Source organism: Mandrillus leucophaeus, unplaced genomic scaffold (assembly GCF_000951045.1).
Source record: "Mandrillus leucophaeus isolate KB7577 unplaced genomic scaffold, Mleu.le_1.0 Scaffold143, whole genome shotgun sequence".
Taxonomy (NCBI): domain Eukaryota; kingdom Metazoa; phylum Chordata; class Mammalia; order Primates; family Cercopithecidae; genus Mandrillus; species Mandrillus leucophaeus.
Genome location: NW_012101399.1, coordinates 5,606,118 through 5,629,049, shown reverse-complemented (window position 1 = coordinate 5,629,049; position 22,932 = coordinate 5,606,118). Strand labels below are relative to the sequence as shown.

The window sequence follows — 22,932 nt, the reverse complement described above, 5'->3', positions numbered from 1 at the left end:
AAAATAATTATTTAAATACAATATTTCATGAAATTTAGAAATACTTTATATTCAGATATATTTAATATTTCAAAACATGTAGAAATACATTTGAATTTATAAATACACATGTGTAATATAAAATACAGATATATGATGTAATTTTTATTAACAGTAAGTTGATGTAATAGAGGTATAATATTAACTCAGTAAGTATCATTTTCATCATGAGAAACATTAAAAGGATTTTCTAAAATGAGGTTCCTTCCAGGAATACATACACTGTATAATAATAAATTGTAACAGAAAAACTTACAAATATATTCATTTTTTATTTCCTTATTTTCAGGGCCCTCCAGGACCTCCTGGTGCTATGGGTCCATCTGGTCCTGCTGGAAAAGATGTAAGTTTTTAAAAATTAAATAAGAATACAGCAAAATTTAACTTGGGGTATTCTAAACAGTATATGCTTTATGTCAGAATCCCAGAAGAAAAAAATGTTATTCAAAATATTGTTGTCTTAACAACATTTTAGCTAATACTAATCTTTGAGTAGTTATACAGTATTTGCATACCTATACATATATTTATCATTTGCTTTTTTTATTTTATTTTATTTTATTTATTATTATTATTATACTTTAAGTTCTAGGGTACATGTGCATAACGTGCAGGTTTGTTACATATGTATACTTGAATTCTAGAATAAAATCCCTAAAGTGGTTTTTGACTGCTAAGAAGACTCATCCATTGAATATATTATTTAACTGGAGGGGAAATAAGTGTCTTTGCCTGCCTCTTGTAATGACGAAATTGATACCACTATTTAATGAACTTGAGAACTTGCAGACACCTTCAATTCAATGACATTCTTTCTTTCCCTTTTAATCTCCAATGACAAATTTTTTTTACTGGGTTGAGGAAGGGTTATATTATTTCAGTGATTAGAAGCACCTGCATTATCTCTTTATAAGCTTATATCAAAATGAGAAAGGTCTTCCTCATGCCTTCCACCAAGAAAGCTGATCTCAACTATACATTTTGTGTGACGATTTTAATGAGTCCTTCGTGAGAAAAATACAAAGTAGTCATTTTGCTTATTGTCTACAATGTATTTTGTCATACATGAACACTTACGTATTCTTTATTTCTCTACCTAGGGAGAATCAGGTAGACCCGGACGACCTGGAGAGCGAGGATTGCCTGGACCTCCAGTAAGTCTTCAGCATCTAATAAATTAATTGGAGTAAACTTTGCTTGAAAACTATTATGTAATTCGATTGAATTAAAAACAGAAAGTGTTTTACTACTAGGTTGTGATTCTATTTGAAGGTTCATTAATATTTTTTCATTCATTATTTTTAGGGTATCAAAGGTCCAGCTGGGATACCTGGATTCCCTGGTATGAAAGGACACAGAGTAAGTAGAGTTTCTAAGTTATTTACAAGGTAGTCCACTGGGCTATGTTTACTTGACTAACCAATTTAACTGGACAATTATGTGCCCAAAAGGGTGATTCTGACAACGAATTAATTTGAAATTCTTAAGTCTACCAAGTTTATTTGTTGACCAAAGTAGCCATTTTTTGCAAAATAAAAGAGTTGATTTCTAGTGTATAAAATACTCTTGAAAAATATTTTCTTACTACCTCTATCAGAAAAATAAAAACATTTTATGAATTATGTTTTTATTGACTTAATATGATTTATAGATTGAGTTGAACAACTTTATTCTATGCAAAACATTTCATACATTCAAGCAACTGTGCCTATAACCTATTAACTTAATTATAACAAAATCTATGAAACTCATGTTTGCTACTCTATAGTTAAGGCAACTTTCTCATCATACTACATTGCACTTTCTAGTTAGTTCATGTTTTCCTGCTGTAAAATCAGTATGAAATATCTTCAACCCCTTTAAACAAGTTTTAAATTATTAAAGTTAATTTTGCAAGTAGTGTTATAAAGACCAATTAGAAAAATTCAATGTAAACTTTATCAATCATTCTAGATGAACAGATTTTAATAATTTTGCTATTTCTATACATTCCCTAGGGCTTCGATGGACGAAATGGAGAAAAGGGCGAAACAGGTGCTCCTGGATTAAAGGTAAATCACAACAAAATCACGTTTTCATAAGTAAATTCATTAAATATTAAAGCTACATTTGAGATTCATATTGTGAGGCTTAACTTGTTTGCTGAAATTTACCTGAACTTTACCTATTAGGTATGAATAATGGTAACTAATTGAGATATTCTATTAACGCTTCCGTGAAAACTGATAACTTGAAGAGTCTAGATTAGAAATAGTTGAGCATATTAGTATAACTTATCAATTACTTCTCTTTAGTTTTTAAGTTTTTAAATTCAGAAATTGAGATTTCTGGTAAATAAAATACTAACAGAAAATTAATATTGTTAAAATGTATATCTTTTTCTAGGCTCCATAAGCTTTTCCATAATATTCTGTATTTAAAAATCAATAATATTTTCTTCCTCTTGTATAAAATAGTAACATATTTTATATGTATCTAGGGTGAAAATGGTCTTCCAGGTGAAAATGGAGCTCCTGGACCCATGGTAATTATGTTTCTTATGCATAATTTTCAGTTTTATTATTAACCTCATTGTTACCTAAAACTGGCTTTGCTCCCACCCCAACTGTTCTTACACATGTCAGGATTAGAGTAAGACCATATTTCAATTTTACTCTCTAGGGTCCAAGAGGGGCTCCTGGTGAGAGAGGACGGCCAGGACTTCCTGGAGCCGCGGTGAGTATTGTTACTAACATCGTACAATTAACATCGCACAATTACAACCCAAAGTGACAGATTAGTGTCTCAGTAAATTTCAGGCTGTAAAAATACGTTAGAAAAAAGACCCTCCTACAAAATTATACTCGATACTGTGATAACATTTTGGGTATAGTTAAAAGGAAATGAATAAATGTTTTCCAATTATCTCTATTGAGAATTTTTGTGTTAACTGTTCATATGCAATTAGAGCCATTACATCTGCATTCAGTCCTGAAAACACAGATTCCAATCCTTCTACATTTGATTGTTGCTGTATATATCAGAATTGTCTTTACAATATATTGACTTTGAAATATATAATTAGTAAGCAGATTTTAACGTACTTGAAGAAAACTCAGCTCACTTGAGTCAGAATTTTAGTCAAAATATTACTCATGACCAGCCATTCAGAATTAAATAGATATTTAATGTAAACTTCTCTTTTCAGGGTGCTCGGGGTAATGACGGTGCTCGAGGCAGTGATGGTCAACCAGTAAGTAACTTTCAATCTCTTATTTGTTGTAGGGTAATGAGAAATTATGGATTGTGGATTATTTAATATTATATATATATACACACACACTCAGGTATATACATATATGTATATGTATATATCTAACACACACATTAGCATCTCTATTGACCTTTTTTATAATTTAAAAAGTGAAAAAGTATCATAGCCCCAATACTCAATATTGTATATATGCATGTGATTAAAACTGACACTGAGCCCATAAGCAAAATCTAGGTTCTGATATTCATTCTGCTTGACCAACTGCTAACATTTAATGGTGCTCTCAATGTTAGTTAACATCTTATATAAGACATGGCACTTTAAAGAGCCCTACAAAATGGATAAAATAGATATTACCTCCATGTTGTAAAATTGAATACAAAAGCTCAGGGAAAAGTAATCTGCACTAAGTCATGGAATTCATGGCAAAGTAGGGAGAAACCAAGAATTTCTAATTTTAGATTTCACTCTCTTCTTATTTTACCACATTGTTTCTCCACATAATATCCATAAAGTATGAATATCTTTTTTATCTGCATAAATATCTTCTTTTCTTTATATGTGCTTACTTATTTACTAGTATTCCGGCTTTCATTTATTTGAAAAGGAGCTCTTGAAATTGTATTTAATTTTTTTAGGGCCCTCCTGGTCCTCCTGGAACTGCCGGATTCCCTGGATCCCCTGGTGCTAAGGTAAATATGAGTTTCTACAGAAGGGTATAAAAATATCTTGGAGACAAGAGAAAACTACTAGATTGTTTCTTGCAACTGATTTTTTAAATCAGTCAAATGGATAGCTTTTATCTATACATGTCTTTAAAGCCCTATTCTTGATTCTAAAAGAGGTGTAGTCCCTAGCATTCAACTATTGATATTTCTTCTGATGCCTTCTTTTTTTCCCCAGACTCTTTCCAGGAAACTGATAACACAATCACACACATAGTTACATTTTTCTCTGCCTTTATGATGAATGATTCCTTGCTTTACCTGCAGTATAGAGTCCTACTATTCCAACCTTTGGGAGATGGGTTTAAATAGGACTGAAGGGTGAAGTGGCTAAGTGAGTAGAAGTGGTGAGAGGAACTGACTACATATGGTTTTACCATTAGGGTGAAGTTGGACCTGCAGGGTCTCCTGGTTCAAATGGTGCCCCTGGACAAAGAGGAGAACCTGGACCTCAGGGACATGCTGGTGCTCAAGGTCCTCCTGTAAGTATCATAGTTGAGAGGGAGAGTGCTGCTACACTTACTTCATGAAAGCATGTGCTTCAATATGGCTATCAGTGAAAATTACTTTGAAAAAGTTGTTGCTTAGTGCTCTAAAATGATCCTCCTGTGACACATACTGATTTGATTAGTAGTAAAAATGATAGTTTTTGACTGTTGCACTATTCCAGAATTCACGATTTTTTATGTTTATATAAAAGAATAGAAGATAGAATAGTTTTCTGATGCTTTCAAGAATGTGCCCCAAGCTAATCACCAATCATAAAAATTCAGAGAAGAACCAAATTCAAAATCTCTTCTATTTATGTATCATTTAATAATTTATACCAAGTACATATTACCTCTAATCTGTTTAGATAATGATGAATCTTTTGACTACATTTCATATGTTGTGTTATAGTTGGAGGATTCACTTAATCTCTACAAAGCATAACACTCACCAATACATTAATTTTCACACAAACAACTTCAAATATATACGAACTATTTGCATTACTATTAATACATTAACTGTTTTTTGCATACTTAGGGCCCTCCTGGGAGTAGTGGTAGTCCTGGTGGTAAAGGTGAAATGGTAAGTTGTCCCCACTCCTCACCCTTATCTCATCCACACATTACTGGCTTCTTTTGCATTTTGCATGACAATAGATTTGTGATATTTAAGTGAGATATTCATAAAAGAATGTTCGAGTTTGGCTAATGTAGTGTCTTTGGTTTGTTTTTAGGGTCCCGCTGGCATTCCTGGAGCTCCTGGACTGATGGGAGCCCGGGGTCCTCCAGGACCACCCGGTGCTAATGGTGCTCCTGGACTGCGAGGTGGTGCAGTAAGTTGCCTTGTTTTTTCTCTGTTGACTGAAAGGTATAGTTTAATTCCATCAACAAAAATTAATAGCAAAATTTTGCTCCTGTTCAGTTGAATTTATATTGACTTCACTCTTGTCTTATAACTGAATTATGTGTTTCTGGTGATGATTTTGTTTGTCGAATCCTCCCTGTTTCTCAACCAAGACTCTGTTATAATTTAGGGTGAACCTGGTAAGAATGGTGCCAAAGGAGAGCCAGGACCACGTGGTGAACGTGTAAGTATTACTGCAACAGATCTGGTTATTTCTTGAAAAAATGCAACGTAATTAGAAAGTAAACAGGTAAAAACTTCAAACTAAATTCAGTCATAATTTCTTATTTTACCATCTTTTTTTTTTTTTCAGGGTGAGGCCGGTATTCCAGGTGTTCCAGGAGCTAAAGGCGAGGATGGCAAGGATGGATCACCTGGAGAACCTGGTGCAAATGGGCTTCCAGGAGCTGCAGGAGAAAGGGTACGTTTTCCATGGGGCATCTAAAAGAAAAACAGCATCACTGTCATCTAAATAAAACTACCTTCAGGGTAAGACAGCCAATTTTTCTTAAGTTGAATGTTCAGTGCAAAATATTGTTTAAAGCACTTTATGACATAAAAATGTTTGCCACTCAAGAATTATGGAAAAGAATTGTAATCCTTTGGACTGAAATATTTGTCTTTCATTATTTTCAGGGTGCCCCTGGGTTCCGAGGACCTGCAGGACCAAATGGCATCCCAGGAGAAAAGGTAGATAACTTTAGTTTCTATGTTCCTAAATGCTAGCACCACAAATAGGTAGTTCTTCCATACAATTTCCCATTCATGAAAACCTAAATATCTGAAAAATATATATTGGAGTTTAAAAAGTTCCTAATGTAATGCATCCTCTGTTCAGTCACTTTCTTGGCTTTGTAACTAAAGCCACTTACTTACCCTCTGTGATAATCTTTTACTTATCTGTTAATTGGAAATCATTTATCTGAGCATCATTTCAAGAGTACAATAAACTAAAATGCCTGAAAAGTCTTTGAAAACTCTAAAGTTAAATGCAAATATGATTTCATATCATTAAGATATTTGATTTTAGATGCACATAAATATATTTTTAAGCATACTAAATACTGTTTTATTAAGCATGTGATATTCACACATTTGCTTCAAAATTTTTTCAATACGGCAATCCAAGCTAAGATAACTGATTTTACATATAAATTTTTCAGCAATACGTGAACCCTTTTTGAAAGTTCAAATGATGTTCTCTATTTGTAACCAAAATATTGTTGGTATCTAGGTTAGTGAATGCTATTTTAATTTTTTTTATTTCTTTCACTACTTAGGGTCCTGCTGGAGAGCGTGGTGCTCCAGGCCCTGCAGGGCCCAGAGGAGCGGCTGGAGAACCTGGCAGAGATGGTGTCCCTGGAGGTCCAGGAATGAGGGTACAGAGAAACATTTGTTTGAATGACACTTTAATTTAGACAGAAGAAAGGCAAGACAAATGAAGACAGATCAAAAGCAACTGAAATCAATCAGATTACATATTTTGTAAGGCCCCAAACAAAACAAAATTCTTTTAAGTAAACTTAAGCCATGATAGTTCAAGGAGAGAAAACTTAGAACACTTGCCTTAGATGCTTTATAGACAGGAAAAAAGATGTTCAAATCTGAGGCTTCACATGTAAGCGAAAATATCCTAATTGTACAAATAGTATATGTTGTAATTTTTTATTATTTCATTTAAAATCACCTAACAACTGACTTCTTTGCTTCAGGGCATGCCCGGAAGTCCAGGAGGACCAGGAAGTGATGGGAAACCAGGGCCTCCCGTATGTACATTTTTTTAAATCTCATTTTAAAAGGCCAGTTAAAATGGAATGTATATGTTGGCCTATCCTTGAGTGTGTGTATAGTATATATATACTATATAGAGAGTATGTTTTAATCTTATCTTTATCAAACCTTTATTAATGTAATTTTTTCTTATTAGGGAAGTCAAGGAGAAAGTGGTCGACCAGGTCCTCCTGGGCCATCTGGTCCCCGAGGTCAGCCCGGTGTCATGGGTTTCCCCGGTCCTAAAGGAAATGATGTGAGTTCCTTCATTAATTTCTTCAATAAATACTTGACTGGAAGGTTTTTATTTTCCATATGGAGTATAGAAGTGGTCAAAACTCAGTCTCCTCTTCAAAGCATGGAGGAGTATAGGAAAATCAAATTGCATGTAGGAAGGGAGCTAAATATATAATTGGTTATGGTTGTATGTGTGTCTATGGAGCAGGCAGATAAAACTGAGACAGGCTGGGTGCACTGACTCATGCCTGTAATCCCAGCACTTTGGGAGGCTGAAGCAGGCAGATCACCTGAGGTCAGGAGTTCGAGACCAGCCTCGCCAACATGGTGAGGCTGTTTTAGTCTCCACTAAAAATACAAAAATTAGCCAGGAATGGTGGCATGTGCCTGTAATCCCAGCTACCCAGGAGGCTGAGGCAAGAGTATCGCTGGAACCCGGGTGGCAGAGGCTATAGAGAGCCAAGATTGCACCACTACACTCCAGCCTGGGTGACAGAGCAAGACTCCATCTCAAAAATATGTGTGTGTGTATATATATATATATATGAGATGATAATATGATTATTTATTGCCCTTTGAGAATTAGTAAATACTGACCACTTCTTCTTTAGGGTGCTCCTGGTAAGAATGGAGAACGAGGTGGCCCTGGAGGACCTGGCCCTCAGGTATGTAGCTTTCATCAATTTATTTCTAGCCTTCTAATAGATGTATTCATCTCCAACCTTGTGACTTCTCTCTGTAATCTGTATTATTTCTGCTTCCCTAACTGTTCTTGTTTTTAGGGTCCTCCTGGAAAGAATGGTGAAACTGGACCTCAGGGACCCCCAGGGCCTACTGTAAGTTCACTCACTTAAAATTGGAGATGAAAATAGGGTGGAGGTGGGGCAGGAAGAATGCTTCAAAAATTACATAATCTCTGACACTATGTTATTATAGTTTACCAAAGCAATGATGCAACTTGCCGATCTAGTTATCTAGCTAGATGTTAGCACTGAGTTTAGAGTGTACATGTGTGCTTTGGGTCCAGGTCCTCCCCTTTCTTCACATCACTACTTTTATAATTAAGCAACAGGCCTGTTGAAATGGATACTGTAGACTAAATATAAAAGGATATTTATAACAGAGTGTATCTTTATACTTTTCTAGGGACCTGGTGGTGACAAAGGAGACACAGGACCCCCTGGTCCACAGGGATTACAAGTAAGAACTTGTTATTTAAATGTTATGGTATATCTGACCATCAAATTTTTTGTGTCCCTAACCGATTATAATTTATCTGAAGCTTAACTTGTGAGTCCGTCTTTCATCTGGAAATAAAATATCAGGCAATGTTAATAGATAGGCATATCTTCCATGTCCATTCCAGAGCACATTAATAAGTTATTTAAAAGAATTAATGAAACTCAAATAATTCTATTTACTTACACTTATTTTTATTATAATATAAATCCAGATAGCCAAGTCTATCCTGCCATGCTTGTCAATAAATTTTTATGTGTAGCAATTGAAAGAACAAAGAGAGATGAACACGGATTTGTAAGATATGATTATCACATATGTGTCACTGGATTTTGAGTGGCACAATGTTTCTACCCCTAAAAGACCACTGAAACTTTTTTCAAACATCTTGCAGAAACATGTGTACATATGAGAAGCTTTTCTATAAGCCATGTTTGAGGTAATTACCTGATACAACTATGATTGTTTCTAGGGCTTGCCTGGTACAGGTGGTCCTCCAGGAGAAAATGGAAAACCTGGGGAACCAGTAAGTTATGTTTCATTTTTCAAAACTCAGAAACAAAAAGAATATATAATAATTGTTTGTCAACTATTAACTTTTTAATTTTCTTATGTCATGATATTTGAGATTTAACATTTAGTTTTGAAATATTATCAAAACAAAGACAAATTATTTAAAAGATAACTATTATATAGAGTTTGAATTTTACCATAAAATAGAGAGTTCATAATTTCAAGATTAGAAAAATTATACAGTATGCCAACATGACAAATGTGTATTTTGCTTATATTTACATAAAATGCATTCTGATATGGACCTAATCATATAATGCAAATCTCCTAGGGTCCAAAGGGTGATGCCGGTTCACCTGGAGCTCCAGGAGGCAAGGTAGTATTTCAATTCATTCTCTACCTTCTTCAGCATGTTATACAGCAATTGATTAGTAGTATATTTTTAGTATATCAAGTGAAAATACTCTTTCTTTAAAAGAGCATCATTGCAAAGGTTTGTTAAGTACACTTAGAGAAACTGAAGACATTTTCAATACATTATATTTGCTTTAATCTGGAAGGTCCAATTCTCTGACATTCATAATCACTACAGAATCAAATATGAGCTTAAAATTTCAAATAGAAAAATATTGCCAATATGTTGATTCTATGTAGGAAAACTGTTTTGGTAAAAGAACTTTAAAATGCTGCCCTTATGAATAAAATACTAAGTATTTCAATGACAGTTCACACTTAAGCAGACTAAGTATCCAGGTTTTCTTTTGGACACTTTTTTAAGCTTCCAGTTCCCACCCAGCTATTCAACTATTTATAAGTATACAAATTTCCAGGTTGTTCACAACATAATAACCTAGTGGCTTGATTCAAAATGATGCAAGTTAAGGTGTTTTGTTTTTAGCTTTGGATTGTCTAATATGGTTATTTACGTATTTTTATCACAGGGTGATGCTGGTGCCCCTGGTGAACGTGGACCTCCTGGATTGGCAGGGGCCCCAGGACTTAGAGGTGGAGCTGGTCCCCCTGGTCCCGAAGGAGGAAAGGTGACTCCACAGAATTCCATTCACCTAGGTTTAAAAAATACATTCGATTTCCTTCTGATCATTTATTATTTCTCACTTATTTTCAGGGTGCTGCTGGTCCTCCTGGGCCACCTGGTGCTGCTGGTACTCCTGGTCTGCAAGGAATGCCTGGAGAAAGAGGAGGTCCTGGAAGTCCTGGTCCAAAGGGTGACAAGGTATTGACTTGTTTTCTCTTAATTGTTTCATAAATCAGTCATTGTAGGTTAAAAAAAAAAAAAAAGCAACACTCCTGGAAAGTAATCGACTGTATTTTCAAAATTAATGTTATCATTTTATAGTAAGTGAAATTTAAGATGGATTCCTAGAGCAACAATGAATTAGAACACCCAATATATCCCAACAAATCCTGAGGGTTACTCCTCTTCTTGGCCAATTTTCACTGAAGATACTTTGAATCTGATGACATTGGCTTTTATTTGACAGGGTGAACCAGGCGGTCCAGGTGCTGATGGTGTCCCAGGGAAAGATGGTCCAAGGGTAAGTATTCTCAGTGAGGAGAAACAGGCCTTACCTATATGTCATATGGGACAGTCCTGCACTTCCACTTTTATTTTTTCCAAAAACTACTCAAGATAAATTAGATAGCTTACCACCTTTTGAGCATAAAAAGACCCAAATAACTTGATTTATAATTAAATTCCTGGTCTATATCTATGGCTACTTGATAGGTCTACAGTGACCAAAGAATGAAAAAACCTCAAAAGTATGATAAAGGTCACAAACTAGCATTTGTGAGTCACTAAAATCTGAGATAATCACTGAAATTTAAGATAATCAATACTGCTCATTAAGAAACTAAAAGTCATCACAATTCAATATAGTAAGTACTCCTAATTAATAGACTTTATATTCAAAAATTGTAATCCTATGGTGCAGTCTCACTATGGAATAGTATTTAGCAACAAAAAGGCATGAACAATTGATGCTGTACACACAGCAAATTACACAAACCTCAAGGACAACATACTCAGTGAAGAAAATTCAGTCTCCAAGGGATACACATTGCATGATTCCATTCCCATAATGTTTGTAAAATAACATCCTTTTAGAGATGTAGAACAGATTAGTGGCTGCTAGGAGTTAGGAATGAGGAAGAGAGAGATGGATGTGGCTATGGAGACATGACACAGGGAGTCTTATGGTGATTGCACATTTGAGTATCTTGATTGTGGTGGTAGTCAGGCACATCTACAAATGGGATAAAATTCTATAGAGCCACATACACACACACATAAATGAGTGCGTGTATCACTGGTGAAATCTGAACAAGCTCTATGGATGGTATCAATGTCAATTTCCTAGTTTTGATATTATACTATAGTTGTGTAAGATGTTAACATTAGGGGAGGCTGGGAGAAAGGTGCACAGAATTTCTGGTATATTCCTTTGCAACATTCTGTGAATCTATAATTCAAACTAAAAGTCAAAAACAAAACAAAAAACATCTTCTAAATATGATTATAAGTAAGTCATTTAATACATTTATATAGTAGTTGCCTTAAAGAAATTCATAAATGCTTCACTTTTGACAGATTAAGTAGATAAGCCATCATTCAAGTAAAAAAAGTGCTCAATACTTCACTTTTGTAATATACGTAAAACAACTATTTGAAAATTTCAAGTTGAAAAATTTAATATGTACAAGGATACTTTGAGAAAACATTTAAATTATCAAGGAATTTAATACAGAAATGTACTTTAATTTAAAAAGACATTACTGTAAGATCTTACATGACATCCTATTCATCTTCTACAGTGGAGATAAAGATAAACGAATCAATAAACCACTGCTGAATCCTATTTTCTCCCAGAGTTATCCCCAAAGAGTCTTGTGTTTACTGAGCTCTGCAGTATTTACACATTGAGGGAAAAGCACAGCATTCGAGCCATAAAAAATTTAAAAAGTATGTTATCTAGTTTATTAGGTATCTATGTCTATATACTTTCTGTTTGATTAATGCAGAAAACGATATTTGCATCTTCAAAATTAAAAAATATTTTTATTTCCTCTAGGGTCCTACTGGTCCTATTGGTCCTCCTGGCCCAGCTGGCCAGCCTGGAGATAAGGTAGCACTTAATACTGTCTGGAAATGAAAAGGAAATATCTCTGTCTTTTGGATGCAAGAGAGTGACATGGTTTCTCTTTTTCCAGGGTGAAGGTGGTGCCCCTGGACTTCCAGGTATAGCTGGACCTCGTGGTGGCCCTGTAAGTGTTAAAGACATTCTCAACATACTTTTAAATCCCATACAGACAGCAGCTACTTATGCTTCCCTTTTTAGCAATTCTGCCCCCAGTTCCCTGAGCCTCAATTTGGAGACACTATCTTCAGGAACCATATAGCATGCCAGGGAATGTTAAATTTCTTAAATCTAACATTCACAAGAGACCGTTTTAAACCAGGATTTATTTCCAAAATAACTTCGGAAAAAATACATGAATTGCACAAGTAGTATATGTTTGTAATTAGGTATTTCTTAAGCCTATAGAATCTTTGCCTGAGACTCCTTCTGGACTTAAAATTCTTGACCTTTAGGATTTAAGACACTGGAAAGATATTTAGCAAATGTTTTTTAAAAATAAATCATTTAGTTAATTTTTCAGTTAAGGCTCTACCATATATTGAAATACATAAATAAATATATAAATGTGTTAAATACTTTAAAATTCTCAAACTATTTTTCTTGCAAATAATATCACAGTGGGAGACAGAAGGAATCAATGGTTCTGGTATTTTCTACTCCTAATTTTATTGAGAAGTGGCAAAGTCTTCAGAAGTTTACTGGCTACTCTGCACATTTCCTGCTTAAAGGAAAGAAAAGATAAGATGATAAGATGACATTTCCTGCCTAAAGGAGATGACACACACTCCCCGTGGGATATCTTCACTGTGACTAAGGAGGATGTTTTTCTCTTTAGGGTGAGAGAGGTGAACCTGGCCCTCCAGGACCTGCTGGCTTCCCTGGTGCTCCTGTAAGTGTGAATATTTACACAGACATGTTCCATAGCCCAGGATCTCTATCTTGCAGAAAAATTACAGAAGTATAGTCAAGTTTGGGTTCTAGTCCCATTTTAGCTGTTCATTCCCTATAAGATTATTGTACCCCTATTTTGTTTTACTTTACCCCTATTGCTGCTCTTTAACAGATGGAAATAAAAACACCTGTCCTGCCTTTATGACTAGGTAATGAACTAAAGCAGCACCATAGATTGAAATGCACTCTGAATTTTTGTAAGTTCTTCCATTATAAGTTGGTACTAATTAAAATTTTCTCTTAAACCCAGTCTTTCTCAAAGAAATTTACTGGTGCTGATTTTCAAATGTTTAATCCTTAGAGAGACTTACTCCGTCCCTAATGGCAAATAATGTACAGTTTATGCTTTCTTGGTCATGTTCTTTGATCATGAAAATATTTTGATTGGCTTTGTTTTGTCATGTCTTCAGAGAGCCTTGTTTTTAAATTTTATTTCAACTCCTTACATCTGAAGAATTCTATATTCTGAAGAGAAATAATAATAATCCAAGTATATCATAAAGAGTGTCAGCTGAGAGATTGTTGTTGTTGTTGCATGTAGGGACAGAATGGTGAGCCTGGTGGTAAAGGAGAAAGAGGGGCTCCGGGTGAGAAAGGTGAAGGAGGCCCTCCTGGAGTTGCAGGACCCCCTGGAGGTTCTGGACCTGCTGTAAGTTCTCTCCTCTTTCTCTATCATCTATCTATCTATTTATCTATCTATCTCTTCCTCTCTCTCTCCCTCTCCCCCCTCTCTAAGTGCTAAGTGTTCTAATGGAAAAACATGAAGGTTTATCAGTAATTTAATATTTTATACTGAGATAGCATGTCATAGTGGCAAGAGTATAATCTTTATATGAATACAGTTGAAGTATGAATCTCAGCACCAGCAGTCTAAAAGTTATTTTAACCTCTTCATAGAGTTCCTGGTTTTCAAAGGCTTAATGCTTTTCCCAAATTTTGATTTTGGCACTATTCTTACATACCTTCCTTCCATTTCATATAGGGTCCTCCTGGTCCTCAAGGTGTCAAAGGTGAACGTGGCAGTCCTGGTGGACCCGTAAGTATTGATCCTCTTAACTATTATTGAAAAGTATTCATATCAACCTGTATAAAAGCTGCACTTGAGACACTAGATCCATAAAGAGAATATAAAAAATGTAATCTCTCATTCATACATGAGTAATGTGTAAATTCCAAGGGGAAAAAGCAAACCATAAATGACTTTCAGGTACAATGTAGATCATACCACACATTATACTTTTTGTTTGTTGTGTAGTTGTTTGTTCTACTTTTGAAATTCAAAAATATATTACCATTTCACAGGGTGCTGCTGGCTTCCCTGGTGCTCGTGGTCTTCCTGGTCCTCCTGGTAATAATGTAAGTAATTGTTAAAGTATTTTCTCATCATACACTTCAGAAAGAGCATTCATATATGTATAGGATGAGAAACTTACACATTGCTACTTATTTCTCTAGTAAGTCTCAAATAAAATTATTTGAAGTAAGAAAGGAAAGAAAAAATGCAATTTTTATTATAAATATTCAAATTTCAAACAATTCTTTGTAGGGTAACCCAGGACCCCCAGGTCCCGGCGGTTCTCCAGGCAAGGATGGGCCCCCAGGTCCTGCAGGTAACACAGGTGCCCCTGGCAGCCCTGGAGTGTCTGGACCAAAAGGTGATGCTGGTCAACCAGGAGAGAAGGGATCACCTGGTCCCCAGGGTCCCCCAGTAAGTAACTTCATTTTTATAAGTTGATTGTACTATTTTGGTTTTTATCACAAATTGATTAGAGAAAAAGATTGTCACATAAAGATGAGCTAAGTCTTCATTATCTGTATTAGGGAGCTCCAGGCCCACTTGGAATTGCTGGGATTACTGGAGCACGGGGTCTTGCAGGACCACCAGGCATGCCAGGTCCTAGGGGAAACCCTGGCCCTCAGGGTGTCAAGGTGAGTATAGTCATTTTCCACTACACTTGCTTCCTTTGCTAGCCGTCAGAAATCACTTAACCATATCAAGGATGAGAAGTTTTTCTGTCATTGGAGTAAATTAGCCAGGAGATTTTTTTTATATTTTTAGATTTTTAAAAGCATATATTTTAATAAATGGCTCCAGAACACAAAACGGGGCATATCAAAGACCAACCTTGAATATAAGCACAAATAAATTAATATAACAAAAACAACATTGCCATCTGAAACACCTCTTTTAGGAAACTTGTGAATGTTCTTCAATTTGTTGACTGTCAGTTTTGAATGGGAAAATAGTGTTAGCTTATAGATCTAGGAAAGTCTTTCACTGATGCTAGTTATCCATCCATTCAAGTCGTCTTGCACTCCTGACTTTCTTTCACTAGTATTATATTCCTATAACGTTCTCGTGCTTGGCATCTAAAACACTCATTTGGTAAACAGGGTAATAAAATTGCATTTTTATTAGGGCTCGTATTATAACACTTTAAGTACTTCTTTCAACAAAATGTTATGTACTATTGTCATAAAATTAACATTTAATATTTAAGTGTATCCAATTGATATGATATTTCTAGTAAGTCTATATTCTTCAGATAGAGACAAGTAACCTAATTTTAAGAGTCACCATAAACCTCTAGTTTCATGATGGCTCATTATTATGTTTTTCTTATAATAATCATGTCTATGTATTTATCTCAGATTAGAATGTACAGTATTCTGAATTAGATAATCAATGTGACTATTCAGCCCTTTGCCATCCAGAGTCACTGAGCAAATTAGAAAATGCAACAAGCTTGCTCCCCCAAACTTTTTCCCATAACAGGCATAGTTTTAATTTTAAAATTCAATAAAAATTAAATAAGATTTTTACCTGAAAATAAAGATATCTGATAACACCATTTTAATTGATTTCTTAAGTTAAACAAAATATTCTTCATTCTTTTGTATACAGGGTGAAAGTGGGAAACCAGGAGCTAACGGTCTCAGTGGAGAACGTGGTCCCCCTGGACCCCAGGGTCTTCCTGGTCTGGCTGGTGCAGCTGGTGAACCTGGAAGAGATGTGAGTAGCAGTTCTTATTCAACCAGCCAGGTAGAATTTGATAATTTATTTAAGCAAAGGTGAAATTGAGCCTTAATGTCTAAGAGTGTAAATATGGCCACACAGCAAAGTTCTTCTCTCTCTAATAAATTCTTTCATTACAACTTAGAATAGACTTAAAAGCTCTTGTTCATTAATATTTAGTCAGTGAATAATCATTAGTGGAGAAAATATTATCTCTAACTAAATTAGGATAAAAGTTAGTGGAGAGAACCACAATTCACATGTTTTCTGAGTGAAAATATTCTGCAGTTATCTGTGATTAGTCTTTTATTATTTTTAAAGAATTTAAAATTAATATTTGTAATTAACAAACCATAAATGTATACATTTATAAGGTACAATGTGATGTTTTCATATATGTATACAATGTGGAATGATTAAAGCAAACTAAACTGTAGATTTCCATTAATAGTTTAGATCACTATTTCTTAAACTTTTATTTATTAGAGGTCTGTAAAGACTCTTTTTGGATATTATTTTTCTAGTCACCTCTCCTCCATGAATACACTAACTATCTGCTTGGATATTGTGACCCTTTGAAGGGCTACCCCCATTGTAATATCTAAGATTTCTTACCCCCAAGAACCATTTTCACCCCCTTGAGAATTATATTGCCCTGTTGAGAATGCATGATTAAATGGCATTTGGAAGGTTTCAAGAAACTTTATTTCCTTTCTCATTTTTTAATCAGGGAAACCCTGGATCAGATGGTCTTCCAGGCCGAGATGGATCTCCTGGTGGCAAGGTATAATAAACACATGTGCAATAGATTTCTGTAATTAAAATAAGTGATCATCATGTTTATTTTGGACCTGTGAATTTGTTCACAGGGTGATCGTGGTGAAAACGGCTCTCCTGGTGCCCCTGGTGCTCCTGGTCATCCAGGCCCACCTGGTCCTGTTGGTCCAGCTGGAAAGAGTGGTGACAGAGGGGAAAGTGTGAGTTCCCAGAAGCATCATCTCTCTTGTTTGTCCGTTTCCTTCAATAAAGACATTTGTAGGTGGAAGATACAATGCCAGATCTGCCAACCAAAATATCCACTATCATTTCTTTTACAGTTTCAATGCTAGTTGTTCCTTAGACAAATGTGTTAGTAAAGAAATACCAGAAGTACCTGGCAGTAGTCAATAAAGAATTTATTACTGAAACCCGAAATCGTATTAATCAGACCAGCTATTTATTTGCTGGGTAAATGCAAGGCCGAATTAATAGGGCTCTTGCCCAGCTTTTCTGTTTAGATCCCCTGATAAAGCTGTAAACAGGGCTTTAGCACTTTGAAGGCAAAAATAATATTAACTTCCAATAATTGCATGCATACTATAATTCTATTATAATGAAATTATTTACTTTTGAAAACAAAATTGTGTCAACACATAAAACTAATTCGTGTATGTTTGCTCCATTGAATGTTTTCATCTTAGGGCCCTGCCGGCCCTGCTGGTGCTCCTGGTCCTGCTGGCTCCCGAGGTGCTCCTGTAAGTTTACATATGTATTTGTTCTTTCTATTGGTAGATAGATAGATAGATATAGATATAGATAGATAGATAGATAGATAGATAGATAGATAGATAGATAGATAGATAGATAGAGATGATAGATAGAACAAATATAAACTTTCCTTTAATGATGATGATACGGAAAGCAGTTCAGGATCTAAAAGTTCTTTGGAGCCAATGATAGAAACACCAGTTGTTAGGGATCTATGCCATTGTCAGTCCAAAATTAAAACAACCACAAAAACAATCTTATTTCATATCTGAAGTATCTGTTGATGGGGGATTTTTTAGCTGATAGAAAGCCATAAAATAGACTTAATTGTTATAAATTCTATTTTATTTTTCCAATATGTATGTGTGTATATGACTTCAATTCAAAATATGTTTTTAAAGGGTCCTCAAGGCCCACGTGGTGACAAAGGTGAAACAGGTGAACGTGGAGCTAATGGCATTAAAGGACATCGAGGATTCCCTGGTAATCCAGGTGCCCCAGGTTCTCCAGTAAGTGCATTCATTCTGTTGGAGAATCCCTCCAATGTATGCAAATTTTAGAGATTAAGAGAAGAAAGCTTTCTATCTCTAAAAATATGTACTAGAAGAGATGAGAAACGGATTTGAGGCTAATTTGAAACAACAATCAGCATGAAACAATGGGAAGATTAAAGAAAGAAAAAATATTTCATCATAATCCCCATATTTCTTGATCTGATCTTGAATGTACAGTTTCCCAGTGCTTTTTAAGGCCTTCACTCATATGCACACTTCTTTCCTTCCAGGGCCCTGCTGGTCAGCAGGGTGCAATTGGTAGTCCAGGTCCTGCAGGCCCCAGAGTAAGTAGCACAGAAAAATATCAGTTTCACATGTCTGCACTTCAGAAAGATATTCTGGCATTGTGATGTCATGATACTTTCTTAGGGACCTGTTGGACCCAGTGGACCTCCTGGCAAAGATGGAACTAGTGGACATCCAGGTCCCATTGGACCACCAGGGCCTCGAGGTAACAGAGGTGAAAGAGGATCTGAGGTAAGACATAACTTATATGTATGTGCATTTAATTTGTTATAATATTCCAGTTTTCAGAACCACTGCATTATCTTTAAATTGAAATAGTGAGTGAGACGCAATGCAACCACTCAATTTAGAAAATGAACCATGACTTTAAGGCATTCTCCATCACATTGAAAATGTTTCTGCCACACTATAACAGGAGAAAAATATCTTTTTAAAGATTTGATCAGGTATCCATGGTATCAGGATAATGACATCTGCCCAACTAACCAAACAAACCTTGTCTGCATTGCTATCACACTAGAGATCTCGGAATTACAACATTCATAATTATCAGCGTTTATGCAGTGCATTTTACTTCTCAAACAGCTTCCATGGTTACTATTTTGTTAGTGATACTATCATTCCTAATACTTTGTATTCCATGCCTTTGGGGTAAATGAAATAAAAACTATTATCCCAACAAATTACACTCCCCTTTGTCACGTCAATATTAGAATTGTAGCTCATAGGTGTTTGCTTACATCATTCATCCGGAAGGAAGAATGATAGAGAAAACATGTGCTCTGACACTACTGATTTTTACATAGTGGAACAATACCTTTCTTGATAATAAATTGCAGTTATTATAAATCGGTGATCACATGACCCTAAAAGCACCCAAATAAATCTTTAGTAAAATAATTATGATGACACAACGAATGAATTATTTTTAAGGCATTTTCTTGAACTGGCAATGTATTCTTAGAGTGACACCCAAACATGCATACCTCAATGATCCATGTTTTACTCATTCTAGGGCTCCCCAGGCCACCCAGGGCAACCAGGCCCTCCTGGACCTCCTGGTGCCCCTGGTCCTTGCTGCGGTGGTGTTGGAGCTGCTGCCATTGCTGGGGTTGGAGGTGAAAAAGCTGGCGGTTTTGCCCCATATTATGGAGATGAACCAATGGATTTCAAAATCAACACCGATGAGATTATGACTTCACTCAAGTCTGTTAACGGACAAATAGAAAGCCTCATTAGTCCTGATGGTACTCGTAAAAACCCTGCTAGAAACTGCAGAGACCTGAAATTCTGCCATCCTGAACTCAAGAGTGGTATGTTTGGGAGTCTTTCGTCTTCATGGCAACAGGATTACAGAGAAAGTTGTTTAGATTAGAATGAGAACAAAAAAACATCCACTTTCAATGGAAAGCTGAAATAGTACTCTAAGAAAGTTAACTGAATTGAAACTGCTTCATATAAAAGAGCAAACTTTGCAGATGTAAAATATAACATAACTTCAGGACATGCCAAATATAGAAAAATATAAAGACAGTTTTATAGAAGTTGTAGTATAAATCATAAGTTTTTTGAGTATAAAGTAATATATATCTTTTTTTCTCAGGATTGAATATACATAATTTGATGTAGACAATTATAATCTGATTATTATACTATTTACTTATTGCAATGAATCTAATTATTAAAATTTTCAAATTAAACACATGAAAAATTTCAGAATACTATATAAAATTAAATAGAATATTGTAATAGTTTAAGGTTTTGCATATATTGGATTAAATATTTCTGAAAAGCAAAATTATTTCAAGTTTTCAAATATCTTGACATGGAACACTGCCTTTGCTAGGAGTCCTTTCTAGAAATTACTTAAAATAGGAGACAAGCATCAATCACAGGGACTTCAGCTTTAGAACTATTGGAATAAATCTGGATTAGACAACCAGCTTATATTATTAAGCAAGATTACATATAATAATCTTTTTTTTTAAAAAAGGAGAGACTTTTGCAAATATTATACAGGCATCAAAAGGTCTTAGCTTAGTGTATCATTCAGATTAGAAACCAAGATGTTGCATTTTATTTCAGTGCTTTCTGTAGTCATAGCTAACTCTTTTACCTCAACAATTTCAATCCAAAAGTTTCTCTATCATTCTATACATAAAATGCAGTCACGTTAGCAGTCAACATTATGAATGCCTTTACAGGTAAACAAACAAAATCACTTTATTACTGGATTTTATAACCAATTCCCATTCTTCTTTTTTGTGACTATTCAGGAGAATACTGGGTTGACCCTAACCAAGGATGCAAATTGGACGCCATCAAGGTATTCTGTAATATGGAAACTGGGGAAACATGCATAAGTGCCAGTCCTTTGAATGTTCCACGGAAACACTGGTGGACAGATTCTGGTGCTGAGAAGAAACACATTTGGTTTGGAGAGTCCATGGATGGTGGTTTTCAGGTAAGAAAGGATATACCTTTTTTTAAATAAGTCATCCCTATATCCTTTGTATTCTTCCTATATGTTCATCACAAGAAAAGTTATTAGGTTGGTACAAACATAATTGCAGTTTTTGTCATTGAAAGTGATGGCAAAACACGCAATTATGTTTGCACCAACCTAATAATTAATAACTAGAAGAGCTCAAATGATTTTATGTATCCAGGTGACTATACTTTTATGACTTTGTTCTCAATAAAAGCTCAGTTAGATTAAATTATTTTTGTATGCAGACACCTTTCTTTCACATCTTAAGACCTTTTTTACTCTGTCGTGCAAATAAAATATGTTCCCACATAAAATATTCATACATAAAATATATAAACAGCCCATATTACAATAAGCATACACATACTACACGAATCCCTTGCATGCAGTTGCAACTAAAATGTTTGATCTGTTTTATTTGTTCCCTATTACAGTTTAGCTATGGCAATCCTGAACTTCCTGAAGATGTCCTTGATGTGCAGCTGGCATTCCTTCGACTTCTCTCCAGCCGAGCTTCCCAGAACATCACATATCACTGCAAAAATAGCATTGCGTACATGGATCAAGCCAGTGGAAATGTAAAGAAGGCCCTGAAGCTGATGGGGTCAAATGAAGGTGAATTCAAGGCTGAAGGAAATAGCAAATTCACCTACACAGTTCTGGAGGATGGTTGCACGGTAAGAAACATTTTTCTCAATATAAGTCATGATGCAGTCAGCATTTCAGTTTAATCATGCAAATTATTTTGAATAAAAGAAATAAAATTAATAGGATGAAATAAAGATAGCATTTGATATGAATTACATACATTGCATCTACTGATTCATTGCAGGGAATGTTAAATGCAACAAAAAGTGAATGGATCTTAGCCTTCAGATGAAAACCAGTTGAAATAAAAGCATTTAAAATTTAAATCCATAATGCAAACTTTATCAGATAATTGGGATAGTCTGTATGTTTTGAATAATATCTGTCACATTAATTCAATCTGAAATATCTGCTTTTAAAAATTTTAAAGGTTAACTTCAAATCTCTCCTTTGTTATTGTTATTTGTGAGCAAAGGGAAAACTCACTTCTAATATTAGCAAATTTCACTGTGAGAGACCTATCCTTTTTTTAATAAACCAATTATAAACCTGTTAACAATGGCTGGAACCAGGCCTCCTGAAGATGTACTGGTCTATAGCAATTGCCCTGCTGCGTTTACTAAGAATCCCTATGAAGCATTTGTTTAAGAATAATGTTTATCAACTAAGAAGATTACAGCTTTGAAGTGGAGCAGGTCTCATATATATGAATAACATGGCACAATGAAAGCTCCTTTAGAGTAAAAAGGTGTTTTTTAACCTGATCAGTCAGAGTCATTTAAGTAATTGTAATGTCATGATCACTTGCATTTTGTCCTTTTTTACAGAAACACACTGGGGAATGGAGCAAAACAGTCTTTGAATATCGAACACGCAAGGCTGTGAGACTACCTATTGTAGATATTGCACCCTATGACATTGGTGGTCCTGATCAAGAATTTGGTGTGGACGTTGGCCCTGTTTGCTTTTTATAAACCAGATTTTCTATCTGAAATCCCAACAAAAAAATTTAACTCCATATGTGTTCCTCTTGTTCTAATCTTGTCAACCAGTACAAGTGACCAACAAAATTCCAGTTATTTATTTCCAAAATGTTTGGAAAGAGTATAATTTGACAAAGAAAACTGATACTTTTTTTTTTTTTTTTTTTTTGCTGTTCCACCAAATACAATTCAAATGCTTTTTGTTTTATTTTTTTACCAATTCCAATTTCAAAATGTCTCAATG

General features: G+C 35.0%; 1 protein-coding gene across 1 annotated transcript in view; it reads left to right on the top strand.

Moving 5' to 3' along the window:
* COL3A1 (collagen, type III, alpha 1) overlaps nt 1-22,882 on the top strand; it is a 37,457-nt gene extending 14,575 nt beyond the window's left edge. Inside the window, exons 8-51 of the mRNA XM_011974262.1 lie at nt 329-382; nt 1,140-1,193; nt 1,345-1,398; nt 2,037-2,090; nt 2,519-2,563; nt 2,701-2,754; nt 3,227-3,271; nt 3,931-3,984; nt 4,401-4,499; nt 5,047-5,091; nt 5,243-5,341; nt 5,543-5,596; nt 5,726-5,833; nt 6,049-6,102; nt 6,693-6,791; nt 7,125-7,178; nt 7,340-7,438; nt 8,031-8,084; nt 8,202-8,255; nt 8,566-8,619; nt 9,131-9,184; nt 9,503-9,547; nt 10,113-10,211; nt 10,298-10,405; nt 10,674-10,727; nt 12,264-12,317; nt 12,403-12,456; nt 13,168-13,221; nt 13,825-13,932; nt 14,266-14,319; nt 14,586-14,639; nt 14,830-14,991; nt 15,105-15,212; nt 16,189-16,296; nt 17,030-17,083; nt 17,169-17,276; nt 17,760-17,813; nt 18,228-18,335; nt 18,611-18,664; nt 18,750-18,857; nt 19,642-19,939; nt 20,903-21,090; nt 21,552-21,794; nt 22,533-22,882. Of these exons, the coding sequence (XP_011829652.1) occupies nt 329-382; nt 1,140-1,193; nt 1,345-1,398; nt 2,037-2,090; nt 2,519-2,563; nt 2,701-2,754; nt 3,227-3,271; nt 3,931-3,984; nt 4,401-4,499; nt 5,047-5,091; nt 5,243-5,341; nt 5,543-5,596; nt 5,726-5,833; nt 6,049-6,102; nt 6,693-6,791; nt 7,125-7,178; nt 7,340-7,438; nt 8,031-8,084; nt 8,202-8,255; nt 8,566-8,619; nt 9,131-9,184; nt 9,503-9,547; nt 10,113-10,211; nt 10,298-10,405; nt 10,674-10,727; nt 12,264-12,317; nt 12,403-12,456; nt 13,168-13,221; nt 13,825-13,932; nt 14,266-14,319; nt 14,586-14,639; nt 14,830-14,991; nt 15,105-15,212; nt 16,189-16,296; nt 17,030-17,083; nt 17,169-17,276; nt 17,760-17,813; nt 18,228-18,335; nt 18,611-18,664; nt 18,750-18,857; nt 19,642-19,939; nt 20,903-21,090; nt 21,552-21,794; nt 22,533-22,679 (3,765 nt within the window). The 3' untranslated portion in view covers nt 22,680-22,882. The remainder of the gene's footprint in view (nt 1-328; nt 383-1,139; nt 1,194-1,344; nt 1,399-2,036; nt 2,091-2,518; nt 2,564-2,700; nt 2,755-3,226; nt 3,272-3,930; nt 3,985-4,400; nt 4,500-5,046; nt 5,092-5,242; nt 5,342-5,542; nt 5,597-5,725; nt 5,834-6,048; nt 6,103-6,692; nt 6,792-7,124; nt 7,179-7,339; nt 7,439-8,030; nt 8,085-8,201; nt 8,256-8,565; nt 8,620-9,130; nt 9,185-9,502; nt 9,548-10,112; nt 10,212-10,297; nt 10,406-10,673; nt 10,728-12,263; nt 12,318-12,402; nt 12,457-13,167; nt 13,222-13,824; nt 13,933-14,265; nt 14,320-14,585; nt 14,640-14,829; nt 14,992-15,104; nt 15,213-16,188; nt 16,297-17,029; nt 17,084-17,168; nt 17,277-17,759; nt 17,814-18,227; nt 18,336-18,610; nt 18,665-18,749; nt 18,858-19,641; nt 19,940-20,902; nt 21,091-21,551; nt 21,795-22,532) is intronic.
* Nucleotides 22,883-22,932: the final 50 nt, after the last annotated feature.